Consider the following 27,979-nt stretch of genomic DNA (forward strand, 5'->3'; position numbering starts at 1 on the left):
CACACAACACAGACAGCCCCCCACCTGCCCCAGCCAGTGCTTTTTACCAATTCTAAGGCAGACGTGATTGCCTGTGTGTGTGGCTGGAGCTGAAACTGCATTTCTATGAAGCCTCCCAGAGGAGCGCTTACTGGGACCAGCACAAAGTATGTAAGACTGACAAATCCAATCTTGAAAGGCTCAAGGGCCTGAACGTTTTTTTAAAGCTTTACCAAAGACTCACCCGTGGAAATGTTAGATTGTTAGTCATATCAGGAAAAACAAGCAAAGACTATAAAGGACCTTGCTGTCCCTTCTGCACAGTTTTGTTCATGAAAATCTCCATTTGGGTCACTCAACTAACTCCATTTCCTTATAGGACAGAAGAGGACCATACTTTTTTTTTTTCCATTCTGCCTCCATCTTTGCAGGCTAAGATTACAGGCAGGAGCTACCACGTCTAGCTTTTTACTTTTAATCTATATTATTTTATATTATTTTTATTTATATTATTATTACTATTTTGCAGTGCTAGAGGCCAAACTTAAGTCCTTGTGCATATAAGCCAAGTAGATTTATGCTCTATTAGATCTAAGAGTATGTTCTCTGAGATCACATCTGTCAAAACTTACTGAGATTCGTTTTATGGCTCAGAACTCAATCAGTTCTTAGAAATGTTCTGTGAGTGCTTCAAAGTAACATTCGATTTCTGGGTAGTTCTTTCTTTTCTTTTCTTTTCTTTTCTTTTCTTTTCTTTTCTTTTCTTTTCTTTTCTTTTTCCTATTAGATCAGAGGTGCTGGCCAGACAGACAGATTTGAATAGTCTGTCAATTACTATGAAAAAGCTGCCCTTGCATGGCACACACTGGTGATTCCGGGTCTTGGCTGAGGCAGGAAAGTTATTGAGAGTTGAAGGGTTTATACTGAGTTCTAGACCTGAGACCCGGTGTTCACTGTCCCACCCCCTAAAAAGTATGATGAGGAAGAGATGCCTTAACAACTGTGGTCTCTCCTCCTGGGAAGCCTTTCCTCCGCTTTTCCAGATGTCATTCCAACATGTGGAGATTTATGGTGAGCAGAATCTGGTTTGGTCTTTGCAGGCCTCGCCCTTGTCCTGGCAGCCTCACAGAGCACCTGGCCCTTCCCCCACCCTCCCTGAAATCGGGCATTCTCCTCTAAGTTCATTCCGCTTGCTGCTCGACAATCTGCTTGACATGTCTGCCTTCCCTACAGTGTTTTTATAATTTACTCCTTAGTTAGATTTTGGCCATGTGAGCGAAGATTATCCTTATAACAGCTTTGTTGATGTATAATTATTAACATATCATAAAGCCCACTCTTCAAAGGATATAATTCAGTGAAAGCTTGTCTCTTTATCTTGAAATCCTCTAGGGTGCACATACAAATCACCTGAAGATCATTAAAAACTGTCTTTCGCCGGGCGGTGGTGGCGCACGCCTGTAATCCCAGCACTCTGGAAGGCAGAGGCAGGCAGATTTCTGAGTTTGAGGCCAGCCTGGTCTACAGAGTGAGTTCCAGGACAGCCAGAGCTACACAGAGAAACCCTGTCTCGAAAAAAACCAAATCCAAAAAACCAAAAAAAACAAAAAAACAAAAAACAAAACAAAAAAACAAAAAACTGTCTTTCATTGGTCTTATACCCCCACATCAAAGGTTGTGACTTAATCAAGCAGGGGCATGGAGCAGGCATGAGATATTTTCTTAAAGTCCCCAAATAAACTAACTTGCACTTAAGGATGTCTGATAACACTCTGCACACTGCAGATAGATACGTAAGGAGGGTTTGCTGTGATCATCCATTGTCTCTATTTCTGGTATCCAGTTAACTATCTTTGTCTCCCTTATAGTCCTTGACTTCTATTACAAGTCAATATGTTTCCTTATGACTGTGTTCTCAACACTAGGCTTGGCCACACAGCCATTTTAAGGCCAGCCTGGGCTAGGTGTCACAAAGATTGTATTACACTACCAAGTTTCTGCAGTCAATAGTCAGGGATTAAATGATTTTTACTCAAAAACCAGTAACTCATAAATCAAACACTCATTTTGAAGACCAGTTGTAAAATGATAGTTTGGTTAATTTCTCAGATGACAGAAGTGCCTTTATTATTACTTGGCTTTTTGTTTGTTGTTGTTGTCCCATCGAGGATCTGGTGCACACTGAAAATGGTGACAGGGTAGTCCGGTTTTGGCTTTCATAGATGTGAGGCCTTTGAGGGGACACATCATACCATTCCTGGGCTGCCACATACTTAAATACTGGTGGGATCAGGTAGTCACACTTCATACCTCATTGTATAAATATGATCTTAACTGGACAAGGAGTTGCACACTTTCCCATTTTGATTTATTTATTTATTAATTATATGTAAGACACTGTAGCTGTCTTCAGACACATCAGATTTCATTACAGATGGTTGTGAGCCACCATGTGGTTGCTGGGATTTGAACTCAGGACCTCTGGAAGAGCAGTCAGTGACTGCTGAGCCATCTCTCCAGCCCTCTCATTTTGATTCTTTTTGCAGTTATTTAAGGTTCTCTAAACTGGAGCACTCCCTAATCTGCTCCGGCTACGACAAACAGAAGGTAGGTTTTATTTGCACCTAGGAGAGGTTTTGTAAACATTCAAATCCAGCAAGTACAGTTCTCTTGGACAACTGAAAGCAAGATTCTTGAGGTGAAGGACACCACAGCTAGGTCGGTCCTTTAGCTTGTCCCGTAATGCCTCTGAACACCTCAAATCCAGATACAGAGGGTCCGCGTGGGCATCTCGACCGCGCCCCCAGGTCAGCCGCAGCGTGATTCCTTCCCGGGAGGGTTACGCCCCAGGGCGCAAGTGGAGCGACTCAAGCATTAAACAAGACAATGTAAAAGCAGTCTAGCCAAGAAGAGACAGTGCTATTTTGGCAGCCAGTTTCTCGCCCCCCCCCCCCCCAGCCTCCACCCAATCCCTTGGGCCGGGCGCCCAGAGCTCGGAATTGTGGCCGGCTCCAGGAGCCCAGCTCCCTCCACGTGTCCTGTCTTCCCAGCAGCCTCTCCGCCGCCTGGGGAGGAAAATCTCCTGACAACTCGCGGTCTGTGGACTACATCTCCCGGGAGGCACCGCGCCACTTCTCGCAGCCAACACCCGGGGCGCAGGCGCCCTGCGCTCTGTCAACAAGTGGGTCTGGCGAAGACTGTGTGCGGTTCCTGATGGGATTTGTAGTTTCTCTGGCTCTCTCCCACTCGCCCATCAGACGCTCGAGGACTACAAGTCTCAGCTACCCCGGCGTGGTGAGCCCGGTCACGTGTTAGGGGGCCGATCGGGCGTGCGTGCCGCCGTTGATCCGGTGCTGCAGTGAGGTGGTTGTCGCCCGTGTTGTGTGTGTGTGAGTGTGTGTGAGTGAGTGAGCGAGTGAGTGAGTGAGTGTGTGCGTGGGGGCACTCGGCTTGTTGTTGTCGGTGACTTCCCCCTTCCCTCCACCCCTCCCCTCCCCGGCCGCCGCTGCAGTGGCCGCTCCCTGGGCCGTAGGAAATGAGCGATAACGATGACATCGAGGTGGAGAGCGACGTGAGTCCCGGGGCTTCTTCCTTTCCGTTTGGGTTGTCAGGCGGGGACGGCGGCCAGGGCTCTGAGCTGGGCGACGGCGGGAGGGGGGCCGGGTCGCCGCCGCCTCCTTCCACTTCACCCGGGGCCGGGACCGCCTGCGTCGCGCTCCAGGCTCGCTCCCCTCCAGTCCTGTCCGGAGAGGCCTCCTGGGACTGAAGGTGGGAGCAGACACGCGGCCTCGGGGACCCCCACATTCTCCCGTGGAGGAGGGTGTCGAGGCCTCCCTCTCCACTCTGCCCGGCTGGGGATCCCATTATCCGTCCGGATTCTGGGCAAGGAGACCAGCGCTCAGCTCTTGCTCCTTGGGTCCATGAGCTCCCTCCTCCCGTGACCGGTTGATCCTGGGGTTGAAGGGGCTGGGAGTGCTCTGACGCCCGAGAGGGATCGGGGAAGAGCAGACAGTGCTCCGGATCCCTCTTGTTCTGTTCGGATCCCAGAAGGAGGGGCAGCGCCTGGGACCCCCACTAGCCCACGGGATCTCGCTGGAGAGAGTGGAAGGGGAAAGAGGGAGGGAGGGGTGTCAGACTGACTCCCCACCCGCTGCTTCCTCCGCCGCCGGCGTTTTCTTTCTTATTATTGAGTTCGAAGTGTGAAAATAACTTCTATATTTTCTATTTTCTCTCTCTCTTATTCCAGGAAGAGCAACCGAGGTTTCAATCTGCGGTACGTCTCCTACTCTCCATTTCATTTTCATTTCCGTTCAGTTTTGATTCTTTTTGGAGTCAGAAAAAGAGATCGTTCTATTACTTTTAATATTCTTGTAAACTCCTCTTAACCGCTAAGGTGAGGTGGAGTCAATTGGGGTTGGGGGGGGGGGCGTTGCAAATCCTCACGGTTCTAGATTCTCAGGTGGTGGATTCTAGTGAGTTGGTAGGTAGGTGAGAGGAGGCCCGTGCTGCGAACTGAGTTGTTCTGTAGTGTTCAGTGAAGGATGCAGCAGGGGTATGTGAGAAACGGAAGAGCATTCCGAAGCGAATTTCGGTGGTGTTATTTCAGAGCAAACTGGCTGACTAGTTTTATTTAGGAGCAGGTAGACTTTAAGCAGTATCTCTGTACTAGAGTGAAGTTGCAGCCAAAGTCATGTTTTGGCTGAAGATGCCTAGAATCTAGAAAACCCTGGTATTCCCAAAAATGACAGTGGAAAAGAGAGGTGCCAGGAGTTAATAGTGAGCGTGGAGCAGCTTTTTGTGGTCTGACTTTCCATTTGAGAAGAAAAAAACTTGTTGAAAAGTGGCACTGTTAGAGACAGCTTTGCTGAAAGGTGATGGATGAACCCATATAATGTTATCAGTGACCTCTTAGGTTTTTGATATTGGTTTTTGTAGGTGTTTTGGCTTTGGGTTGACCCCCTGCTCTCTTGTCTTTGGAGTCTGTGACTTAGGAGTAAATGGGTATAGATTAGGGAGAGGGAAAAGGAATAGACTCAGAATAAATCCAATCAGCGTAGAGAGAAAAATGTAATATTTGATGGTTGGAAATGGTAAGGAAAGGGAATAGAGTGTAAGGACCAGGTAATGAGATAGCCAGGGATGAAGGGAAGAGCCGAGGACTGGTGTAATGAAGGATGTACACCTTCTAAAAGTCAGTAGCCACCTACCTCTGCTGCTTGCTACTTGAGAGTCAACTCAATGGGGCCTGATCTTTTTTTTCCTTCGGGAATGAGCCATATCCCTGGAACTTCCCACTTTATGAAAAATGTTAAAATACTAACAACACAGATTATTACTTTTCGGGTGCGTTCATGTGCATTTAACTTTTGACTATGCTGGGAGTCCAACCCAGGGCCCTAGGCATGCCATGCAACCCCTCTGCCATGGAGCTATGGTCTCAGCCTACTTAACTGATTTTTTTTTTTAAATTACATTTATTTAACATGTGTTTGTGGTCATGTGAAGGTCATAGGAACAACTTGGAGTCAGTTCTCTCTTTCCAACACATGGGTCTGGGGATTGGATTTAGGGTCATCAGGTTTGACCACAATGCCTGTGCCTACTGAGCTATCTCTTTAGCTTCTAGTTACCTGATATTTCAGTGCTATGTGAAGTAGCTGTGTAGGAACTGGTAGAGTTTGCAGGATGCAGCTGGCTTGGTTCTTTAGGCCTGTACACCCAGGTACTTAGGAGGCCGAGGTGGGAAGATCAGACATCCCAGCCTGCTTCTGCAACTTACTGAGACCCTGCCTTAACATACAGAAACCAACACAACACAGAGTCCAGGGCTGTGACCCAGTACGTAAGCCCAGGGCTTTTGAGGCTTTGGTAGAAGGGTTGCCCTGAAGTTTAAGCCAACTTGGGATATAGAATGAGTTCCAGCCTGGACTACAGCATGAGATTCTTCCTCAAACAAACAAGAACTCTCTACTTTTGTCTCTTTTCCTAGGGAACAAGTTTGCGGGATGCCACGTTAATAGCTCTGGTGTGGTCTTCAGTTGTATCTGCTCTTCATTAGAGCATTAGAGATTGTACAGATTGCTTGAACACTAAGAAAAACCTTATTTATTGAGAACTGATTCTGAGTACAGTTATCTCAGAGGTCTTAAGGATTGTTCTGAGATCCTCACTGAAGATAATGTTCTGTTTCTTAATGAAGTGTTACACATACTTCCACGAAAAGACAAATTCCTTTTTTGTTTTGTTTTTTAGCTATTATCTCTTTTTTTCTTTTGAGAGAGAGGGAAAGGAATCTTGGCTGTCTTGGAACTTCCAGAGATCAGTCCACCTCAGGTTCCCAGACTAAATGGGATTTTTAATAAGCTGGGATTAAATGTGTGCACCACCCTACCTGGGTACTATTAGTCTTAATACTGGACTTGGTTGTTTTCTTTTGAGCCTGTTCTACCAAAACAACAAAAAGCAACTTCCCCCCACCCCCACCCCCATCTCTAGTTCTAAGACCTGCTGCAGGGCTTGATCAGGGTTAGAGGGCAAGGGTTGGGACAACTTGTCTTGAAGACTCCCGTCCTTGAGCCGGAATTAGGTTTGCCTTTCAGTGAGAGATGTTTTCTTACTTTATGATAAGCAGTTATTGTAGGCTTTCTGCTTTTTAAAGCGTCCACTTGGGTCGTGATGTAAATTTATTAAATGCTTCCACTCCCATGAGGCGATCTTGCTTTATCTAGATGTTTTTACTTTTCTGTTGTTGTGATTGTCAAGGTGCTTAGGGTTTCCTCCTTTCACTTTGGGACATAGACAGTGAATTTTGTTGCTCCTGGAGGTTGAACCTTTGGGACCCTTTGTTTTAATTTAGTATGCTTACTAAGATTTTTCTGGTACAACTTTATCATAGCATAGACAAAAAAAGCAGGCCTATTATAGACAGTGTCAATATTATAGACAACTTTCAGAAATGGGCTGGGAACGTGTATTCCTTTATCCCTGTGAATATATCCATTTGCTTATTGAAATTTAGTATAAATAATAGATTTTTTTTTTTCTAAAATGTGGAAAGCTATTAGGTTTTATCCTTGGGAGACCATTTAAAAAATGTGGATTCTGAACAACTAGATGTTTGGGATTGCAGAAAAACTTTTTAAAAAGTTATTTGGAACCCAAGTGTGATAGCTTACCTCTGTAATCCCAGCACTCAGGATAACTGAGACAGAAGGATTACCATGAGTTAGAACTGAGCTAAATACTCTCTTCCCAGCCCCCCTACCTTCTTCTCCCCACTCTCCATTCTCATTCTCCCTCTCCCTCTCCCTCTCCCTCTCCCTCTCCCTCTCCCTCTCTCTCTCTCTCTCTCACACACACACACACACACAAAATTTGGAAAATGTTCTGTGGGTCCTAGCATGAAAAGATGATCATAGTTTCTACAGTCAGTACAGTGTCTTCCTGTGGAGTGTGCAGGCCATTCAGATCAGTATGGGAGGGAGGCTAACGGAAAGTGAAACTGATCTGCCGCATGCACACGGAAGCAGCCTCCAGTGAGCAGCAGACTATTAGAGGAAGTCACCCCAAACACTACTTACTAAACTTGATAATTGCAGAATCTCACTAGTACTTTTTGGGGGGTCTGGGAGGGGGTAAGTTGTATTTTAAAAGTTAAGTTTCTGAGGCAATTACTTTATGCAAGAGGTGTCTTTTGCTTTATTTCTGTTTGGATAATTTCTCTGGAAAAGAGTGAAAGTATTTGTGAAATGTAGGATTCCTGAGTTGGTCAAAAAAACCTGAGGCCTTTCTCCATATACTGTCCTTTGCCGCATCTGCTGAGTTCAACATGTTACTATACTGGCTGGAGGTTTAAAATAGGTTTCTGCTACTCCACTTCTAGTCCTGTCTGGTTTACAGTATTTTTAACTCTTCAGCTTTTTGCTTCTTTGGAGATTAAAGTGTATTTGGGAGAAAGGGAGTTTGACCATTTTGGACGTTCGAGTTCAGGGAACCTGTGAGTCTTTCTGGGATCAGCTTCATGACAGAAGTGCTGCGAGGTATATAGTCTGTGTTTCTACCCAGTGCTTGGCTTTTACTCTGCATGTGCCTGTGAAAAGAAAAGATGGCGCTAAGTTTTTAAGAGTTGTGTTGCTTTGTCAAAAGACTGATAGGATAAAAGGAACCCTATTTGATCATTTTTGGGGACAAGGGAGGGTTTTGACAGGGTTTTGCTATGTAGCCCGGCCTCCCCCCTGCAGGGATTCTCCTGCCTCGGCCTCCTGTGGGGCTTACAGGTGTATGTTGTCGGACCTGGCTTCAGTGTCCTAACCAAGAAGTCCTTCCTTTTAAACAGCTAGTATAATGGCATATATGGGTTGTAGTGTTCCCAAGTTTTTTTAGATGCCAAAAGATGGTAGAAACCTCAAAAGCAAATATATTGACAGAAATGTGTATCAGCCATAGGCTTCGAACAGAAGAGCTAGGAAACTGGAGTTACTATCTGCCTGCTAAAGATGATAGTGAGTTCATCTCATCTCAGGTGCCTGTTGTTTTGTGTTGCAATTTTTGTGTCGAGCACTTTTGAGTTACTTAGAAATTGTTTTATTTTATTAATTCACCAAACAGAAGTAATAAGTATACTGCATGAGAATTTGGAACCTTTGTATTCAGCATTCTGCAGTGAGACTAGTTGGATAGTTCTGTGACTCTGTCTTTGTGTGTGTGTGTGTGTGTGTGTGTGTGAGAGAGAGAGAGAGAGAGAGAGAGAGAGAGAGAGAGAGAGAGAGAGACTCTGTCTTCTAAAGAGACACCTTTAAATTTCTGAAACTAAATATGCTAAATAGCCACTAAGGACAACACATAGTCCCTCCACATTGGCACTGGGAAGATTCCTCTATGTGGTAGGACAGTTAGGTGCCAGGCAGCTTGCAAGAAATGGCATTCTGGAAAAACCTTGTACATCCTTTACAGTAAGGCTTTCTCCACGCTAGGTCTTGCAGGAAATGGGTTTGCTGACTGGTGAGATGTGTGAATGAAGATGCATTTTCTGTGCAATAAGTTGAAAGGAAATACTCTTGAAAGAGTTCCTCAATTCTGAACAGGTCTCCTTAGCGTCCGTGGCCTGTCAGTTCAGCGACTAAGCTTGCTTTCAACATTGACCTGCACTGAGATGCTCATGCTTGTTAGTGTGAGAGGCGGACAAATTATAGGTGACGCCTTGGCTTCTGTCTGCCAGCGTGGAAAAGCTTGGTGGAGCTACGGCTGAGACTGAGCAAAAACCTTGGTGTAGACACCAGAGCTGGAAGCAGTTTGGTACTGTAGTTCCTGCTGAGCAGCTGTGGTCCACTCTCTGGTATTACAAAGCCCCTAGTACTTCTCTTAGTCTGGGACATGCTGATGAAGAAGGGCTTTCTGACAGAAACTTCAACTCCTGTGTTAAAGAGCAAGCAGTTTCCAGCATCTGCTCCTGAGGATGTATAGGGAGTCATTTGGGAACCTGTGAATAGTCCGAAAAGACCTCTATGATCTCTTCCACAAGGGCACCATCAGTCCCGGTGTTGGCATGACCAGACACTTCTTGGTACAGGCAAGAGAGTGCACACTCCTCCGAGTTTCTTTGTTCTGCTGCTGTTAATTGCTATGCTGCTTTAAAAAGACAGTTCATGGAGGATCTTCAGCACCTCAAGCTGAGAGTCTTCACGTGGTCTTTCTTTCCTCACTTCTGAAAGCTTGGTCTTTTGGGAAAGAGCTGTCAGCAAGAGAAGATGGCTAACAAGGCAGTATAATAGCCTTCCCATTGGTCCATCATGCAAAGCTAGGGGGTATCAGCCTCATCTGCACCATAGAAATACTTTCCAGAGAGAACTCTTAGCCTTGTGTGAAGGTGTGTCAGGTTTTCCTATGCTCTGTAAGCACTAGAAGTGTCACTTAATTGAGAGTTGCCTGGAATTAGGCATGTGAGTTCGGCATGTTTTTCACGTGTGCTTGCAAATGAGGCCTGGGGAAGGGGAAAAACAAACACATCCTTGTGACTGTCTCTGTTTAGGCGTAACAGCTGAGGGGCAGACATGGCAGGAGGGCTTGGTCTAAGATCCCCCCCTTCTGCTAGTTAAATTGGGTCTGGAACCACCACAGAAATTCCATCCACTGCTTGGAGAACAACAGTCCCCAGCCCAGGCTTTCTACCAGGCAGTGGCCTGCCGCCCTTCCTAGCCCAGCCAACTCCTAACTTGGCTGGCTCCCCAGATGAGAAGCCGAGATTTCTGCTCATGGTCTACGGCCAAGTTCACTACAGTCTTCCAACCAAACGACTTGTTGTCCATTTGAGTCCTTTCAGTGCTCAGCAGATGGAAGGGGTGGTGCGTCTTGTGGGGATGATTTTGTTGTTTGGTTAAGCTTAGCTCCTTGCTTGCAGCGCAGGCCCACAGGAAACCCAGTCCAACTTAGTTCTCGCTGCTTGGGATTTTCAGGGTTCTCCCAGAAAGAAAACAGACAATTAGGATTTTATTTGTATTAACAGGAGGGATTGTGGGTAACTGGGGTCACTGCTTCCGTGCATAGCTCTTAAGCTGGGAGGAGGGCCAGGAGTCAGGGTGATTTAGTAGGCAGGAGTAGCTTGGACTGCTGCTGAAGATGCATGTAAATAGATCATCTTGGAAATTACAGTCAACACCAGAGGGCTCGTCCATGCCAAATGTTGGTCCTGGGTCTCTTGGGCTCCTCAGGTATAGATTGTGACAGCCAGTTTACCTCAAGCTGTCTCACACTGCCCCTGGAGGGTGGCTATAGTTATCCTGCCCAGTGCTGTATAATGTCCTCTAACCTCGGGTACCTGGTTTCCCAAGGTTAATTGTCCTTTCAGATTCCTCATTCTATTTTCCGTATAACTAGTTGAGAAAATATTTTACTTTACAGTGAACTGAGGTTTAAAAAGGGTTAACTTTACAAGTCCTTCAGGACAGTGGCTGTGATGGGGATTTGTATCCGATTAACAACTGTAGATGAGGCACTGAGGGATCAGGAGGAAAGTGCAGACCTGAGGGAGTCACAGACTTTAAAATTTGATAGGAGAAGAATTTCAAATCCTTTTCTTCTCATGGCTCTTGTCTGATTTCTGTCTGACCATCTTTTCTAATACAAGGATTCGTTGGAAGCAGCATTAAAACAAGTTTACTGTTGTTGCTGCATTTTCAAAATTCCTGGCACTCTGGGCTTAATTGCCTGGTCACTCTAATGTATAGATAGATTCTTTCGGCTAGCGTAGCCAAGCCTGCTCTAGTCAGGGTAAATTCTCAGGAGAGCGTCTATAATGTCTGAAGTACAGGTGTGGTGAAATTCTAGCTGAAGTAGGCCCTGTGTGCTGTTAGAGGGAGACGACGCTCCTGGACAGAGCAGCTTAGCACGGTGTCTTGCTCTCTTACCCTTCCTGATTGGTGGGTAGTCCTGGCCCTTGACAGCTGACTGCTTCTAATTCCAAGCAGGAAAGGTTAAAGGCTGGTTAGCATATTTAGGAAACTGCCAAGTGGGCCTGCCCTGCTGCAAGTGCTGAGGGGACTCACCAAGAGCACGCAGGTGTCAGGAGGTCTGCTGCCCAAGAACCACCCAGTCTGTGTGAGGGGAACCGAGATGTGATTGGCAGCTCTGTCTGTTCAGCCATAGTGATCTCGGGTACGACTGTTTTCTAGAGGTTTGGGGCTCTCTTACATGACTTGATAAGAGGATATATGAGGAGGGTATCAGAGCAGAGCCTCAAGTTGGTGGGTCTCCTGTGGACAGGCACCCCCCTTCCCCAAGTCTCATGGGAGAGGTAGCCATAGCTTATGAGGTGCCACTGGAGCTTTCCCTAGTTACATTCCAACCACAGACTGGCAACTGCTCCATCCTAGGTTGGGGACACTTGCTGGAGAGTCACACTTTGTCCCTGAATAACTTTGATTTTACTTGTGCATGAGCTGGATTCATCGTGCTATCTTGGATGTTCCTGTCGCAAGCCCTGTCACCCCTTTCTCCCCTTTAACAGAGCCTAATTCTGGAGACTCCTTCCTAACTGCCCACCTCACTCTACAAATTTTCCCAGTCCACTTGCCAGGGACAGCGCTGACTGCACACACCTCCAGGCTTCACCACACCCGCCTATAGAAGAAGTGCGCTCCTGACATGTTCTTTCCTCATTCTCCTAGGCTGACAAGCGGGCTCACCATAATGCACTGGAACGAAAACGCAGGGACCACATCAAAGACAGCTTTCACAGTTTGCGGGACTCAGTCCCATCACTCCAAGGAGAGAAGGTGAGTTTATTGACAAAGCCAGTTGGCACACCAGCAGCTTGGAACTTACCAGGACATCCCTTCTGTAAAGAAACATCCAACAGTCAGCTGGCATGCGCGCGCACTCTCTCTCTTTTTTCTTTTCTCTTTCTTCTTTTTTCTTTTTTCTTTTTCTTTTTCTTTTTTTTTAATTCTTTGGAAGATCTCCACACATCTCAATTGTTCTTGATTTTCTTTAGTAAAAACAGTGTCAGTTCTTTTTTTTTTTTTTTTTGGATTTGGTTTCTTCGAGACAGGGTTTCTCTGTATAGCCCTGGCTGTCCTGGAACTCACTCTGTAGACCAGCTGGCCTCGAACTCAGAAATCCGCTTGCCTCTGCCTCCCAGAGTGCTTGAATTACAGGCACAGGTGTGCGCCACCACCACCTGGCTTAACAGTGTCAGTTCTAACAGAGCTGTTTTCAAGACATCCCTTTCAAAATTGGAGATACTGTAATGTATTACTTTTTTACTTGGTAGTGTCGGGGATTGAACCCAGGGCCTTGTACATGCTAGGCAAATACATTAGTCATTCACAGCATTACTATAACTATATACTGTACTATATAGCATGGTCCATAATTAGTTTAGGATCACTAAAGATTCCCCGGGCCAGCAACACCCTAAACCTCTGGGAATTTCTCCTGTGCAGTTCAACATTAGTACTTAGAGTAAATGAATGCTTTCAAGCAGGTCTGGGAACCTACCTGCCTGGCACTGGTGATTTCCTGTTCTGACAGCTACGCTTCCCAACATATGTAAAGAACACTGGAAGCTGTGGATCAAAAAGTTGAGACATCTTCATCCTTCCTAGTCGCCCTTTGAAACTCGGATTTCCCTGGAGAGGGAGCCAGCTGTTTCTATCTTCAAAAACCAAAAGCTTGAGCCAGGTGGTGGTGGCACACGCCTTTAATCCCAGCACTTGGGAGGCAGAGGCAGGCGGATTTCTGAGTTCGAGGACAGCCGGGGCTACACAGAGAAATCCTGTTTTGAAAAAACAAAACAAAACAAAAAAGCCAAAAGCTTTGAGCACAAGCCTATGGGTTTGAGTAACTCCTTGGAATACAGAAAAAGCATTTGTTTGCACAGTTAGATCCACCCTTGACACACTGTAGCAACAGCCGCTTTTTGTAGCCCCCTGGGTCAGCTTGTTTGTTTGAAAGAGCCTCGCTGTGTAGTCAGACTGGCCTGAACTTGGGATTCAGCCAATCTTGCCTGTTAGCATTACAGGCGTGTGCTACTACACCTAGCTTAAGAAACACTAGTTAATAAAAACAGTGTTTACTCTAGGTATACTTTAAATGGCTTTACTGCTTTGGTTCTGTGGTAAGGAATTTGCTTTGTTATCCAAGATTAAGTTTTTGTGTTTATAGAAAGCTATGCTTTCAATTTTGTCTATAATGTGGCCTTCTGTGTGGTTGAAGTGTAGAGTAAGTCTGAGCTTACAGGAAAACCCGAATAGGCCGTGTGAATCAGTATTACAAAACCAGAATTTGCTGTGGGTTAAGTCCATTTAGTATATACTTGATTTAATGGCCTCGAACCAAGGTACTTACTGGAATAACAGCATTCCTGAGTATAACACTGAGCACCACAGAAAATCTGTATGACTGAGAGACGCGCCCTTTGGTACAAAAGGCTTCTCTCTGATGCATGCCTGACCTGTTGACACGTGGTGCTTACTCTGTGTGCTGCAGTGTCTGTCAGCATCACTTGTTGAGCTTAGGGGCTAGAGCTGCCTTCATCTAAACCTCACACGGAAAGAGACATACCTAGGATGTGCTTCTCAAAGGTGGCTGTGACCCACCCACCTCCAGTAAGTACCACCTGAACTCCTGGGAGTCAGCCTGGGAGTGCCCACCTGCTTAGTCAGGTGCTTCTGAGGCATTCTGAAGACGACCCACTGAAAGCGCAGCTCACAGACGCCGCTCTTCTCACTTGGCCTGTTTTACGTCGCTGTTGCCGTCTTCCTTACTTCCTTACAGTCCTTTACACTAAGTCCTTTTGTCGCTTTTCTTTGAGGAAGTTGAAGTTTGCCTTTAGTAGCTTACAAACGGGATGAGTGGTTTGTCATTTGTGGTCTTCTCACGTACTCCACTCGGCAAACATTCATGCAGGGTCTACACACACCAGCCACTGTTCTTAGCAAGAATAAATGGAGCTTTTAGTTTAGCAAGGAAGTACTAGAAATTAAGTAATCACTAAAAATATGAATACTGGCTAGGCATGGTGATAGCAAACACCTTTAATCACAGCAATTGGAAGATGAGAGGCAAGTGGATCTTTTTAGTTTGAGCCAATCTGGACTACATATTAAGTTCCTGGCTAGCCAGGGTTCTGTGTGTGCTGGGGTGTGTGTGCTGGGGTGTGTGTGCTGGGGGGTGTGTGTGTGTGTGTACATGCACTAGGGAGGAAATTAAGGTAGAAGGATTAGTGGAATTTTAATTGGAACAGACAGATCTCATTGGCAAGATGGCCTTTGGGCAGATTTCTTGGAAGTGAAGAACTGTCTGTCTGGTGCTGGGCATTGGAGGCAGGAGGGGGGCCTGTTGAGGAATCTTGAACAGGCCAGAATGGGTAAGGAGTGGGTAAAGGATGATACCAGGCCCTGTGTTTGCATGTTCATTGAGATGAGGTTTGTTGTCTCTCTGGCTGACCTGGAACTCACTTCATACTTACGGCTGACCTTGAATTCCTCACCTTCTGCCTCTACTTCCGTGCTAGGTTTTGACTTAGTCTTTTTTTTTTCTTTAAATTCGGGAAAGAGAGCCAGCTTTAACAAGCTAATCAACAGCCCTAAGCTGCCAGTCGTACTTCAGAAGCCTTACTGTCCTGCCTGTTCCTAACTCTGGCTGCACCAGCCTCTGCGTGTGTGACGGACAGGCAGGACTTTCCATTATTCTGTCTGCCAACAGGCTCACAGGTGCAGAGAGGCTTCAGTTCCGGAGCCCTTCGGTCTCTCAGACCGACTTCTCACCAAATGTCGCAATCTTCTTAAAATGTCGTATTGGAACCCAAGGAAATTGACTCATTCTTGATTTGAATTGCAATGGTTGAGGTTGTGACATGTAAGTGGTCATGAAATGAGTGTTCCGTGTGAGTTTTGGAGAGCTCAGCTCAGATTGTTGAAGGAAAGCCTTTGATCTGAGTCTCTTTTGATGTCAGCACCTTTACGTGTGGGGTGACTGCAGTTAGCATTGCCATTGTGTGGTATGTGTCCAAGCCTTTTTTAAGGTTTTTGTTTATTTGTTAGGTTTGGGTTCTTGAGATAAAGTTTCATTCTGTGGCTCTCAACCTGGCTTGAACTCACAGTAAACTTCCTGTTTCAGGCTTCCAGATATTCTGTTGTGTGTGTGTGTGTGTGTGTGTGTGTGTGTGTGTGTGTGTGTGTGTCTTTAAATAGCCAAAGAAATGAGTTTCACCATGAACATTATATTACATTTTACCTTATTCTTATTTAATTTTGAGATAGGGTCCCAATATGTAGCCCTGAGTGTCCTAGAACTCACTATATAAACTAGGCTGGCCTTGAAATCGCTAACATCCACCAGTCTCTCCTTTTTTCTTTTTTTCTAAAATATGTAAGGAAAAATTCAGATTGATTCAATTGGATCCTATTCAAGATGCTTGAGAAGAGAAAATGGTCTTTTTAAAATTTAGTGTGGAATTTTGTGTAGTGCGATTAGAATTCATAATTCTGCTGAAGCCTCAAGTGCGTAGACTGCCGTCCTTGCCTCTGTGTTCCACAAGGAGAAACGTTGCGTTTTATTTGTTTGTTTGTTTGTTTGTTTGTTTGTTTGTTTGTTTTTGAGACAGAGTTTCATAGCTGAGGCTTGCAACCCCCTGGGTAGTCTTTGTTGACATAGAATTTAAAGTGATCTTCCTGCCTCAGCCTCCTAAGTGTTGGAATGACATGATGTGTGTCACTGTGTCTGACAAGAAAGAAAACTTGAACTTAAGACACAAATGCCACTTATTCCTTGTTTCTTATATTTGTATGATAGAAAAACATCATAAAGACTGCCTATCTTCCCTAATTTCTGTAATCCTAGCACTTAGGAGTTAGAAGGAAGATAACTTGGGGTGCTGCTCTGACAGGGTTCAGTTCCCATCATCCACATGGTGACTCACAGCCTCCTACAGTCCCAAGAGACTGATCCCTCATGTAAATAAATAGTTTTCTTTAAACAGAAAGAAAGTCACAGACATAAAGACCAGTAATCTAGGACTGGTACTGAACACTATAATCCCAGTACTTAGGAGATAGAGGCAGGAAGACCAGAAGTTGAAAGTCATTGTCAGCTAACAGTGAGTTAGGCCAGCCTGGGCTGTGTGAGGTCCTGTCTCCAATGCAACCTTTTTGAGATGCTGACGATCATTGGGCAATCACTGTTGTTCCTACCTTTACCGGAAATGAAGGGCCTGCTCAAGGTCATGACCCAGTCTGTAAAGAAATCCAGCCTATATAGTTGGGCAGGTGTACATCACTCAAAGGCTGAGGCAGGCAGATTGCCACAGGTCTGAAACTTAGGCTAGCAGTGGCCTATCTCAAGGAAACCAAGTCTCCCTCTGCTCCTGCTAGCAACTTTATGTAAATGCAGTAGGGTTCACAAAAAGGAAGAAATAAAAAGATGCAAAAGTAGAGGGGGACATGCTGGGAAAAAGAAGGGTTCAGTGGAGGGGTGGGGAGGGTAATGTGGGAAATATGCTCAAGTTTTGTATGTCTGAAATTACAACAACAAAGAAAATCTAGCTTAAGTAGTTAAATCTTGTCATTTCCTGGGAGCTTTCTTGAGATAGCTCCATTAATCTTAGCAGTATATAAGTTACTATGAAATTACTCATCTAAAGTGGTTTATTTAGGTTTCACCAGAATGCAGAGTTGAGGGTCACTTTGAGTCTATGAATTCTTTCTGACTTTACATCTCTCCACTCAGCCCTAGAAAGTGGCTCATTCCAGTCAGTGGTCATTCAGATTTGTTATCAGTCTTGGGGTGGGGTGCGGACCTTCATACTCTGTTGTTTTATTTTATTTCATTTTTATTTTTATTTATTTTTTACTCTGTTGTTTTAAGGTGGTGTTTTTCTCTTGTAGTTTTTGTTTTTTCTTGTAGTTTTTCAATTGAAGTGTATTTTAAGACAAATAGCTTTGTTATGGCAAAGAATATAATGGTTCTTGGCAAACATTCAGACCCCAGTGCCATCTTACCAGTATTTGTGTTTACCAGAGGTTTTGAAGGCTATTGTCTGTGCTTGACATCACGAGGACCCCCAGTCAGGGAGCCTACCTCGGGCCTAGGTAGTTACAGTCTAGGAGATGCCTCCGTAGTGCAGATGCCCCGAGGCCAGGCAGCTCCTTCTAGCCTTACTGCAAGCCTCTTCGCTGCTGCTGGCAGGGTGTCTTGGAAATGGAATACAAGCCATACCCCTGTCCGTTTCACCTCCTCCATGTAGTTTGGACAGGTATCAGCTTCTGTTTAGTTCCTTCTGAACTGCTTCTGTGTGGTACCTCCGAGGCCTTCTCATGGACCAGTCTGGTAAGGACTCAGCGTTGCTTGCCTGCTTTTTTCTTAATACCCTTGCTTTGTGGAAGAGTATACCCACTTCCTGTTGGCCAGAAATGCGGTTGTCAACTTCTCTGAGGTCTTCCTCAAGGTCAGACTCTAGCCTTAGGATCCAGATAACTAGTCTGACTCCAGGGCTTGTCAAAGCATTATCTCCTACCTGCATTCCACCCTGGCCAGCTCCACCTCCAGCCCTCTCTTGGCCTGTAATCCCAGGGGCCCCACAGGCTCTCCTCCGGCTAGAGTGCTTACCGCGCTGGCCTGCTTAGCTTTCAGAGTCGGATGGGATGATACTTCTTGAGGAACATCCCCAATCCTTTCTGAACCGGGGTGGGGCTTTCCCTTGGGAGGACCAGGAGACTTACTTTCCTGAGACTGAGAAAGATAGAGGCTGACCTAGAACTTCCCTTTAACATTACTCTTTCTTTTTTGTCTTTGGACAAAATTGAAAAAACTTTAGAAAAATGGGAAGGAAAAAACACGTCTGTGTCTTTCTCTAATACAATTTCCATTTGTCCTAAGATTCTTTGATAGTCACTGTCTGATAAACACTTAATATGAACCACAGATATATTTACGTAGAGTTTAATGTAAATACAGTTAACATTTATAGAAGATATTACTAAAATTAACCAGTGCGGTCTGGAGCAGGCCCAGGTTGTAGAGCAGCAGTGTGAGCCTGAGGTGCTGGGCTGGGTCCGCAGGAGCCTTCTACAGCCATGAGCAGTAACTCAGGTCTGCAGTCCTTGCACTGCAACTGGAGAGGAGAGGCCGTGGATGTGAGGGTGAAGGGCAGGCAAGGAAGAGGTTGAGAGTGGGGGACAATGTCGTTATATTTTAATTGTTAAATATAATTTATAATTTAATAATATATTTAAATATAAATAAAATTTAAAAAGTTAAAGCAGTGGACTAAAATATACAGTTTAAGACAGGGTCTCAGTCAAGCTGTCCTCAAACTATGCTTTGTGGCTGAGATTAGACTTGAATTCCTGATCTCCTGCCTCCAACCTCCACAGTGCTGGGATTACAGGTGTGTCCCACCATGCCTGGCCCCTCTTTATTTATTTTGCTAAGTATTAACAATATTACACATGTGCGCAGGCACTCACACACTTGTGGTCACTACAGCTCAGACTGAGTGTGCAGTGTGTGAGCTCTGTGGCTAACGTGGGATCACACTGAGTAATGCACACACTTCACTCCCTGTGCTGCCCTTCAGCGTAATGTGACTGAAATGGTGCACCTTAAAGTAACTGTCAGGCTTGTCTCATTTTTCTCCACTATAAGCTTTTTTTTTTTTTAATTTTCAGCCCAGAGGCTGTAGATGTGGCTGCAGAGGCGGAGGGCTCGCCTGACATGCTGACTCCTGGGTTCCATCCCATCATTGGATGACCAGCTGAGCTGGTGCATGCCTGTAATCCCAGCACTTGAGGGTGAGGTTCAGGGTCAGCCTCAATTTAATGTGTTTGAGGCTATCCTGGGCTACGTGAGAATCCCCACTCCTCATGTGTAGAATTGATAATGTCTAAGAAGCAAGGCAATCTGTTGCCCTGTTCTGGTCTCTAGACATACTTGCCACGTGTAAAGTGTCAGCTGTGTGCTTCATTTATAGACCTCAGTTTCCCCAAATGACATATCATTCCTATCTAGCCACTGGGCTGTTTCTGTTGTCCGGTTTGGGGTTTGTACATGTCTGACATTTTAGAACTAGAGCCGTGATGAGCCACAGCTTGTGTCTGGCCACCCCACGTGTAGAGCCTCTCAGGAGCTCAACGAGGGTACCAACCACCAGCTGAGCTGTGCTACGAAGATACTCCCGGAAAGACTGTTTTCACCCCATTCTCTTTGTGCTTCCTGGAGTCTCTCAATGTCATCACTAGGCCTTAGAGGAAGGCTAACTTATTCGGCAAGAAACTAGTAATTGCTTTAAAGTTTTACTCATTACCTTTGAAGGTAAATGCTTTTGCTCATGTTGTTCCGCAGTGGATCTGTTTCCTCTTGAGGGAATTGTGTGCTGTACTTGTTCTTCTTGGGCCAGTTGATGGGAAGAGCCATGCCTTGTCTAAGGTCCCAACCGCACAGTTCACCCTTAAGGTTTGAAAAAACCCAAACCCTTGCAGGGTCTGTCCTGCCTGCAGCACCTCAGTCAGCCAGTCAGCCTAGAGCCTGGAAGCAGGAAGCCTTGAGGAGCGGCACAGACTCGCCTCCTTGCGACCCCTGACGGGCTCCATTCCAGAGGGAGCTGCTTCAGGGGACACTGACATTTGTTGTGCACATTTGCAAGTCTTCATTTCCAGAAAGGGGCTTATTCAACAGAAATGTGTACCAGATTTGCCTGCCCCTCCCCCCATGGCTCTTCAGGACAGCCACTTACTTTGTAAACCAGCCTGGCCTTGAGCTCACCATTCTTCTTCCCCAACCTCCCAAATATTGGCATTATAGCAAATGTAAGGCCCACCATGCATGCCCAGCGAGCGTCTGACTGGGGACTAGGGATGAGTGTAGCCGCTGGCCTTTAGGCCCTCCAGGAAGGGAGGCAGAGGTGCTCCTACCTTTAGGCCCTCCAGGAAGGGAGGCAGAGGTGCTCCTACCTTCTTGCCTCTTACCTCTAGTGTCTAAACCAAACTGGCTTTTTATACAAAAACAGGTGAAGTGTGATAAGGCAGAGAAGTAGAGATGTGGAGCTTCCGCTCTGAGGTATTGGGCAGCAGATGGTAGCCAGCAGACTGTGTTTGAGCCTTGGTTCTCTTACTGAGTTCCACTCCCTGTGCCCCGGCCCTGTCTGAAGACTGCAGAGAACCGCTGTTTGCAATGGGACTTACCAGCCTTGCCAGGGTCGTGCTGATGAGCCTCTGGAATCACGTGAGCCGTAGTAGAATCTGCTTCTTCTGAAGCCTTTGAGTCCTTTTGTTAAATTTTTGCCAAGACACATGGATGCATTGCTGGGTTGTTTTGTTTTGTTTTGTTTTTTCGAGACAGGGTTTCTCTGTGTAGCCCTGGCTGTCCTGGAACTCACTCTGTAGACCAGGCTGGCCTCGAACTCAGAAATCCACCTGCCTCTGCCTCCCAGAGTGCTGGGATTACTGGCGTGCGCCACCACGCCCGGCTGCATTGCTGTTTTTAAGAAAGGCATGTACCTCTAGAAATGATTGACCTTCCCTCAGGCCACCTGCTGTCAAACCTGGAGTCTCCATTGGGCCTTGTGGTTTTTCCCCCTTCTGAGTTTCTAAGAGGCAGGGGAGTCAGCAGCACTATGGCAGCCGCCCACAGCGCCTCACTCGCATTTCTTCTCTGCTAGGAGCCTGTTCATGGCTCACTGTGAGAAACTGTGTGCTTTAATGTTATTGCTATTACAAGTTGTGGTTGTTGCTACTGTTTATTTGATTGATTTTTGTGTCTCACTTTTTAAACAAAAAGACTAGTCTTCAGCCATTGCTTTCCAGCCCAGGCCTGTGCCCGTGTGGAGCTGGCTCACCATCAGGCCTTGACACTACTCTGAGGAAACCACCTTCTCAGGGGTTGTCCGTGAAGGCAGATTAGTGTTTCTCCTTCGTCCTGTCCTTGTCTTCCGGTTTTCTCTCCATGGTGACTCTTTCTCTGAAGTTCTCTTGACCTTTTAAAACTAGTGCTACAGGTGCCTCTGTTCCTAAAATATGAGTTATCTGAGACTTGGGTGAATTCTGACTGTTGCCTACAAGTTAATTAATGTCTGGTAAGACAGAGCTGTGTGCGTTGGTTTCCCACACAGAAGATTGTGTGGCGTGCCTGGCCCCAGACTCTGTTGCTGCTGTCTCTGTTCACGGGCTATCCTCACTCCTGTGTGTAAGCATGAGGTTGCAATAAGACCTGGTAAGGCTGCTCAACAGCTGCCCGGGGCTCTCCATGCTGCATGTATATGTATGGATGGCATGGCTAACGTTTTTAGTCCCTGCAGCCACAATCTGTCCTGTCCCACAGCTCTGTCCAACCTATTCAGAAGAGGTATGTCTACTCAGAAAGGTAGAGTTAGTGCTTTCTAAATTAAAAACTAAACAGGAAAAAAAAATCACACATGTGCTTACTAAGCAGTGGTTGATCTGCGACACATTGACATACCAGGTTCCGTGTGGTCACAGGACTCCGTGAACATTATCAGTTGACTCAGCTTTCTGAGAGCCTTGTCAGAAAACAGAAACTGAAAACCCGGGGCCATTCCATAGTCCATGCCATAAATCCCAGGACCTTTATGTTTATTGTATGAGTACTATGAACTCATAAAGGCCGGGAAGGGCCCTCCATACACCATACAGTTGTAGCTGCTTATGTAGTCTTGTGGTTTGAAGAGATGAGAGGCATTGATTGCAAAGGAATCTGGTATTTCCTGACTTTAACCTTTTGTTTCTCTTCCCTGAAGTGGATGGAAATATATTTTGTGGCATTCTGTATTATGTGTATGTTTTAACTTTTTAGACTTCTTGGGTATACTGAAAAGGACAAAGTAAACCTCACCATTTTGGGGGATTATTGGTTGGCCAGGTGTCCAAGGGCACTTCCGCTTTTAGCTGGGGCTAGGGGAAGGGTTGTATTGTGTTTAGCCTTAGGGATGCTTTGAACACTGGATTTAAAAGTCGGCTGGCTGTCGTGGTACACATCTTTGATCCCAGCACTCAGGAGGCAGAAGCAGTTTGAGGATAGCCTGCCTGCCTGGTCTATAGAGTGAGCTCCAGGACAGCCAGGGCTACACAGTAGTAAGACCCTATCTCAACATTTTTTTAAATTAAAAACAAAAACAGACTGGTGTTCTTTGAGGTCCTCCTATTCCCAAAGCATTGTTCTGAGCCTTTGTCTTCAGCGAAAACTACTGTGAGTGAACTGCGGTCACCTAGAGGTCCGTGGCCACCTGCTACCTTGCTGCGCTCGCTTCTCACTTCTCTGGGTGCTACTTCCGTGGTTTTGGTTGTGTCTGAGAGAGAGACGGAGGGAGAGCACAGGCCGTCTGCAGACACTCAGGCTCTGCTTGTTTCCCCTTGTCCCAGATGCACACGTTTGGTTAAGTACTAAGGCTGCCTTCTGGGAACTGTTAGGAAAATATCTTTAAAATAGGCAAATTTAAAAAGAGATTGTACACTTATTTTTAATCCCAGCACTTGGTCTGAATCAGGAAGATCACAGTTTCAAAGTAGATCCGGTCTCGAGTGAACTGGGATTTGTCAGTGACGGAGAGGATAGAGGACCTGGGAGTAAGGAGCGGCTGTGGGCAGGAATGTCTCAGTACAAACAGACTACAACTCCCATCTTCTGAACCCCCAGCTTGCCACCTGCCGTTCTCTGCTAAGCAGCTTCGTTGACATTTCTATCAAAGGGGCAAGATATTTTTATTAGTCCCTACTAATTATGTGCTCCCTCCCCATTTTGCCAACTCTGCCCTCAGAAGGCTCTTTGAAGAAATGGAAACCACTGAGGTGTCCATTGCTGGGGCTTCTCACTGCACAGACACAGGCTGGCACTCAGCTGAAGAGACACATCCAGCTTCCCCACCTCGTGCCCTTGGTCTAGCGCAGTTAACTCACTGCTTCATGTGGGGCATCCATAGTGTGCAGCACTAAGGCCAGCGTCTGCCGCACGGTGGGTCGTCACTCCCGGAAGCTGCCTGTTGAGTGATGTTTATGATATGTTAGTCAGTACACTTGTCAGCACTGCATGTAGATAATACTTATCTTCTCACTAGATAGTAAATAAGCTTGTGGGCAAAGAAGCTGTGACTAATACATTTTGTTTCCCCACACCGTATACCTTGCACATAACTCTTAGCGGATAAAATGATTGATTGACTATGAATGATCTTCTGAGCAAAACACCTTGAGGGTCCTAAAAGAGACAAGCCTGGAAATGGTCATGTTTCCCCAGTCGGGTAAAGTGCAGGCCTTCCACGCCTCACCTGTCTATCTAAGGTCTGTACGTTGGTCAGTAGGATTTTTTAGTATGAGTAAATTGAGATTTGCTAGTTTGAATACTGGTGTGTTCTTTGCCTCCCACTCATTGTTTACTGGTTGTTTCAGAGCACTGAGCTGAAAAGCAGAATTGTCAAGAATGACCCTTTGGAGGGCAAAGCTTTTGAATGCGCAGCCTCTGGAAGGAAGGCTAGAGTTCAGGGCTGCTGTCCTGTCCTGCCTGGAGCTTATGTGGATACCAGTTGATGTGTAGAGCTGGTGCCCTGCTGCTAACACTGGCCATATATGTAGCCTGATAGGAATCGGCTAACAAGTGTGATTCTAGGGGCACAGTAAACAGTAACCTGTTGCTGCCTTGTTGACTTATTTATTAACCTTGTCCCCTGATGGTGGACCAAGCCAGGCCCACACCAACCTGCTATAATTGTAGAGGTGTGGCTGTTTCCTGGGATGTCACAATTGCATGTCTTTCCTGTGTTGACATCAAGTACTTACAGCTTTCATGATAATCTCTTTAGACAGGAGTGTTGTTCAGTTGAGCCTCCTTACCAATCGTCTGAGGGTTTGGTGAGGTCTTAAGACCATAATGGAGAAAATGTACCCACTTTCATTCCAGGTCTACCCCAGCCCTTGATCTTGTTTGTCATCCTTAACCAGCTGCCTGTAGCTAGACTCCAGGAGAGTTTGTGTAGCCTGAGCTTTCCTTTCATTATTTCAGATGCAGTTGAGCTGTGTTTAGTGTACATAAATCCCTGGGTTTAATCCAGAGCACCATGCGCAACTGGCAATAGTTATCCCGCACTTGGGAGCTAGAGTGGCATACTCTGCTACATAGTGAGTTCAAGACCAGCCTGTCTTAGGCCTTGGCAAGCTGAAGTCTTTAAAGCTAACTAAAGAGCCAGACGGGTTAGAGTGGATTATAGCTCATGGCTATAATCCTAATACTTGGGAGGCCTGCCTGCCTGGCCTAAAACCCTGTTTCAAATAAATAAAAACCTATAAGAAAAAGATCCAGAGCTGGGAAGAGAGAAGGACACTTGAAGAGTCAGACTCTCAGCCCAGGCCATCCGTAGGCTGGTAGTTTAAGTAAATCAGCGCGGCTCTCTGAGACCTGGGTTCTCTCAGAGCCCTGGTCTGTAGAGCTGAGACTGTGTAGGTAAGTTCTGCGAGTTGCTTGGCATTTTGGGATAAAGACCAAAGCTAGCCTTTACTTTTTCCTCAGCCTTTTCCATCATGGCCATCCTCCTGTTTCCAGCCTTTCTTTCCCTCATGCTGTTGCCAGAGAAGGGCATGGTTCTCCTGCTCTTCAGACTTGGTCTTTATTTTGTCTTGTGTTTTTTTCCTCATATTGCAACAGGCATCCCGGGCCCAAATCCTAGACAAAGCAACAGAGTACATCCAGTATATGCGAAGGAAAAACCATACACACCAGCAAGACATTGACGACCTCAAGCGGCAGAACGCTCTTCTGGAGCAGCAAGGTGAGCAGCCAAGCTCATGGGGCAACGCCCTGCTGTGCCCGGCCAGGCTGGGCTTTCACTCCTGGGCCTTCGCTCAAAGCTAGAGGACCATGCCTCAGAAGCATCCTCAGCCCGGCTCTGCAGGCCTTGAAGTTGAGTGTTAGACCATCGTGAGGAAGGACCCAGACCCTCCAGTGAGTAGATGGAGGAGCCAGGGCATTGAACATCCAAAAGCTTGTATCTTTTCTGGCCTGATCTCTCCCTTTCTCGGGGCTCAGGTTCTCTGCCTACAGTAAGGGTCACACCTGGTGTGACCACCAGAGCTTTGAGGCCCTTGCAGTAGAATGTGCCATGTAAGTACCAGAGTCTCCAGGAGTTCAGGGACAGTGAGCCCTCCCCATTGTCAACAGTAGTCCAATCAGGGCAGCCTATGGGCCAGGCCCCTGCTGTTCTCCAATGCTCACACCCGCCTTTTCCTACAACCACAGGGGAAAGCGAGAGCTGATCAAGTTCTTTGTTCCTGGGGAATTCACTTCTCTTCCTCCCTCATGGAAGATGCAAGTAAAAGGAAATGCAAGTAACCACCTGGGTTAGCACATCTCACATAAATAACACGAAGGGTTGACCCTCCAGGCTCGAGCTGAGCTGACCCAAGGGATGGGCAGTGGGCGGCGGCAGCGGGTTGGAGGATGGGCAGAGCAGCCTGCATGTAGGGGTGTCTGTTGAAAGGCCCAGGTATTTTGTGTGTATCGGTGACTTGCTTCCAAGTGTCCAGCTTGTCATTCCAAGTGGATTTTGTTCATGAGAGCCAAGCCAAAAGTTTTCTTTGACCCAGTCTGTTGTGTCATCCTTTCCTGCTACCGTTGGCCTTCACACCTTCATGGAGCCGGCATTGCTGGGCTCACTGCTTCTCTGGCATTGCATTGCTCAGTCCAACAGGGAACTCTTGCTCTGGTCTCTATGCTGAGTCCATGGCAGGACGGTGTCTCATCACAAGCCTTCTCTTCAGGGTGGTATGGCTGTGGCTGGCCATGTCTGCTGGGCCCCCAAGCCCATCTGGGAAAGGAAAAGGGGGAAACGGAAGTGTGCAGGTGGAGCAGCCACCAGAAGGGAATGACTTCTGAGCCACCCTGTGCCTTGGGGGCCAGCAAGCAAACCCTTAGGAAGAACAGGCTGGACCCTGAGTCTGAGACTTGGTTGCTCCGGATCTCCAGAAGGTGGTAACATGCTCCCTTGGTTGCCTTTTAGTCCGTGCACTGGAGAAGGCAAGATCAAGTGCCCAACTGCAGACCAACTACCCCTCCTCAGACAACAGCCTCTACACCAACGCCAAGGGCGGCACCATCTCTGCCTTCGATGGGGGTTCAGACTCCAGCTCAGAGTCCGAGCCTGAAGAGCCCCAGAGCAGGAAGAAACTCCGAATGGAGACCAGCTAAGCCATGCGGGGCAGGCCAGCAATAAAACTGTCGACTCTGCCGTCGCGTCCTCCTTCAGTTCGTCATTAGAACCCTCAGAACTCTGAGAAGACTCTTTATTTTCCTTTTCTCTTTATTAATTGTTATTTTTGCATAGAAGCTCTTGGACAACAGCTCTCATCCCCTTCCCTGTGTCCACTATCATTAAATGTATTCCCTTCAGGGGTTCCTGTCCCCACGAGAAATTTTAAACCAAAACACCCTAACTTGGCAGCTCTTTCTGTGGAGGACAGACGGCCGGCCAGACCTCTGAGTACGTGGTGTCCTGCCCACCCTAGCAGCTCCCCGCCCTCAGAGCATGTGCCTGGAGGACGCCTGCTCTGCTAGGCGCTCCTCCTAGTCCCCCTCACCTCTGTTTGGTGGACTTTGTGAATCTCTGAACTGCTCTACTTTGACAAGAAGACCAGATTGGAGTAATCAGAACTAACCCCCTCTCCTTTGTAAGGATTATTTTTTGGAAAGCTGTCTCTCCTGTTGAAAGACCAGATTCTTGAAGAAGTTTGTGTGGTAGAAAAGGAAAGCGGGGACAGATTTGCAGTACCCTTGGCACGGTCGGTCACTCTTCAGCTGTTTAAGGCTGCAGACCCAGCCTTCCAGAAGGCCACGGGACACTGGTATGTATGTATAGGAGGCTGCGGCAGTGAAACAGACGGCTCTCAGGAGTGGGGGTGGCTATGTGGGTGGGCCTGGGAGGGAGTTTTAGGTGGGGTAGAGGTTTTGTATTAAGGGCCAGTGATGATGTTTTGATATTTATTTCCTGCTACTGAAATTTGGATCTGAATGAAATGCCCCTATTTCTGATGATGTCGATACTGTAAAGCGACAGATTCATAAAGTGATGATCAAATCTTCATTTCTTTCTGTGTGTATCTCTAAGAAACAGAGCCGACTATTTTGTATATAAATACCAAGAGCGACTTACCTGGTACTAAACCCGCAGCCCAGCCCAGCCCAGCCTCCCACCCTACTTTTTTCCTCCTGTCCTGGATGGAACTTGTCGCCACTGTGTGATCCAGCCCTGGCTCTGGCTGTGGTCAGCAGATCCCAGTGAAGGCTTTCTCGTCTTTAGGCTTCGTTTCTTTGTCTTTTCCTACTCTGTTGCCGGCATTTGCTGATTTCTAGGGTATACTTTGTAGTCTCAGTCGGTGTTTTGATTCCATTCCATGGAACTAAAAAGTATGTTGTACATACTGCCCAAGAATTGTCTTGCAAGTTAAGGCTTCCCCCTTTACTATAAGAATATAAATAAAGACTTATTTTATCCTTGTTGGTAGTGGTGTCT

At 46.4% G+C, this 27,979-nt stretch overlaps 1 protein-coding gene across 4 annotated transcripts; it reads left to right on the forward strand.

The window, feature by feature from the left end:
- The first annotated feature begins 3,348 nt into the window (after positions 1 to 3,348).
- On the forward strand, positions 3,349 to 27,963 carry Max (MYC associated factor X). 4 transcript variants are annotated; one of them, XM_052185604.1, is made up of 5 exons: positions 3,349 to 3,550; positions 4,226 to 4,252; positions 12,141 to 12,248; positions 25,120 to 25,243; positions 26,471 to 27,963. In XM_052185604.1, exons 1-5 carry the CDS (start codon positions 3,515 to 3,517, stop codon positions 26,656 to 26,658), a joined length of 483 nt encoding a protein of 160 aa, XP_052041564.1. In that variant the 5' UTR covers positions 3,349 to 3,514; the 3' UTR covers positions 26,659 to 27,963. The 4 variants fall into 4 exon arrangements, with proteins under 4 accessions (XP_052041564.1, XP_052041565.1, XP_052041567.1 ...); XM_052185605.1 differs by lacking the exon at positions 4,226 to 4,252; XM_052185607.1 differs by lacking the exons at positions 3,349 to 3,550; positions 4,226 to 4,252; positions 12,141 to 12,248; positions 25,120 to 25,243 and adding exons at positions 25,250 to 25,416; positions 25,501 to 25,575; positions 25,711 to 25,795.
- Positions 27,964 to 27,979: the final 16 nt, after the last annotated feature.

Source organism: Apodemus sylvaticus, chromosome 6 (assembly GCF_947179515.1).
Source record: "Apodemus sylvaticus chromosome 6, mApoSyl1.1, whole genome shotgun sequence".
NCBI lineage: Eukaryota > Metazoa > Chordata > Mammalia > Rodentia > Muridae > Apodemus > Apodemus sylvaticus.

What these genes read in the sequence shown, in the direction of transcription:
- Max (XM_052185604.1), top strand. Translation starts at nt 3,515, where the DNA reads ATGAGCGATAACGATGACATCGAGGTGGAGAGCGAC. An exon ending in CATCACTCCAAGGAGAGAAG is followed by an intron (nt 12,249 to 25,119) that starts GTGAGTTTATTG and finishes ATATTGCAACAG; the next exon opens with GCATCCCGGGCCCAAATCCT. An exon ending in CGCTCTTCTGGAGCAGCAAG is followed by an intron (nt 25,244 to 26,470) that starts GTGAGCAGCCAA and finishes GTTGCCTTTTAG; the next exon opens with TCCGTGCACTGGAGAAGGCA.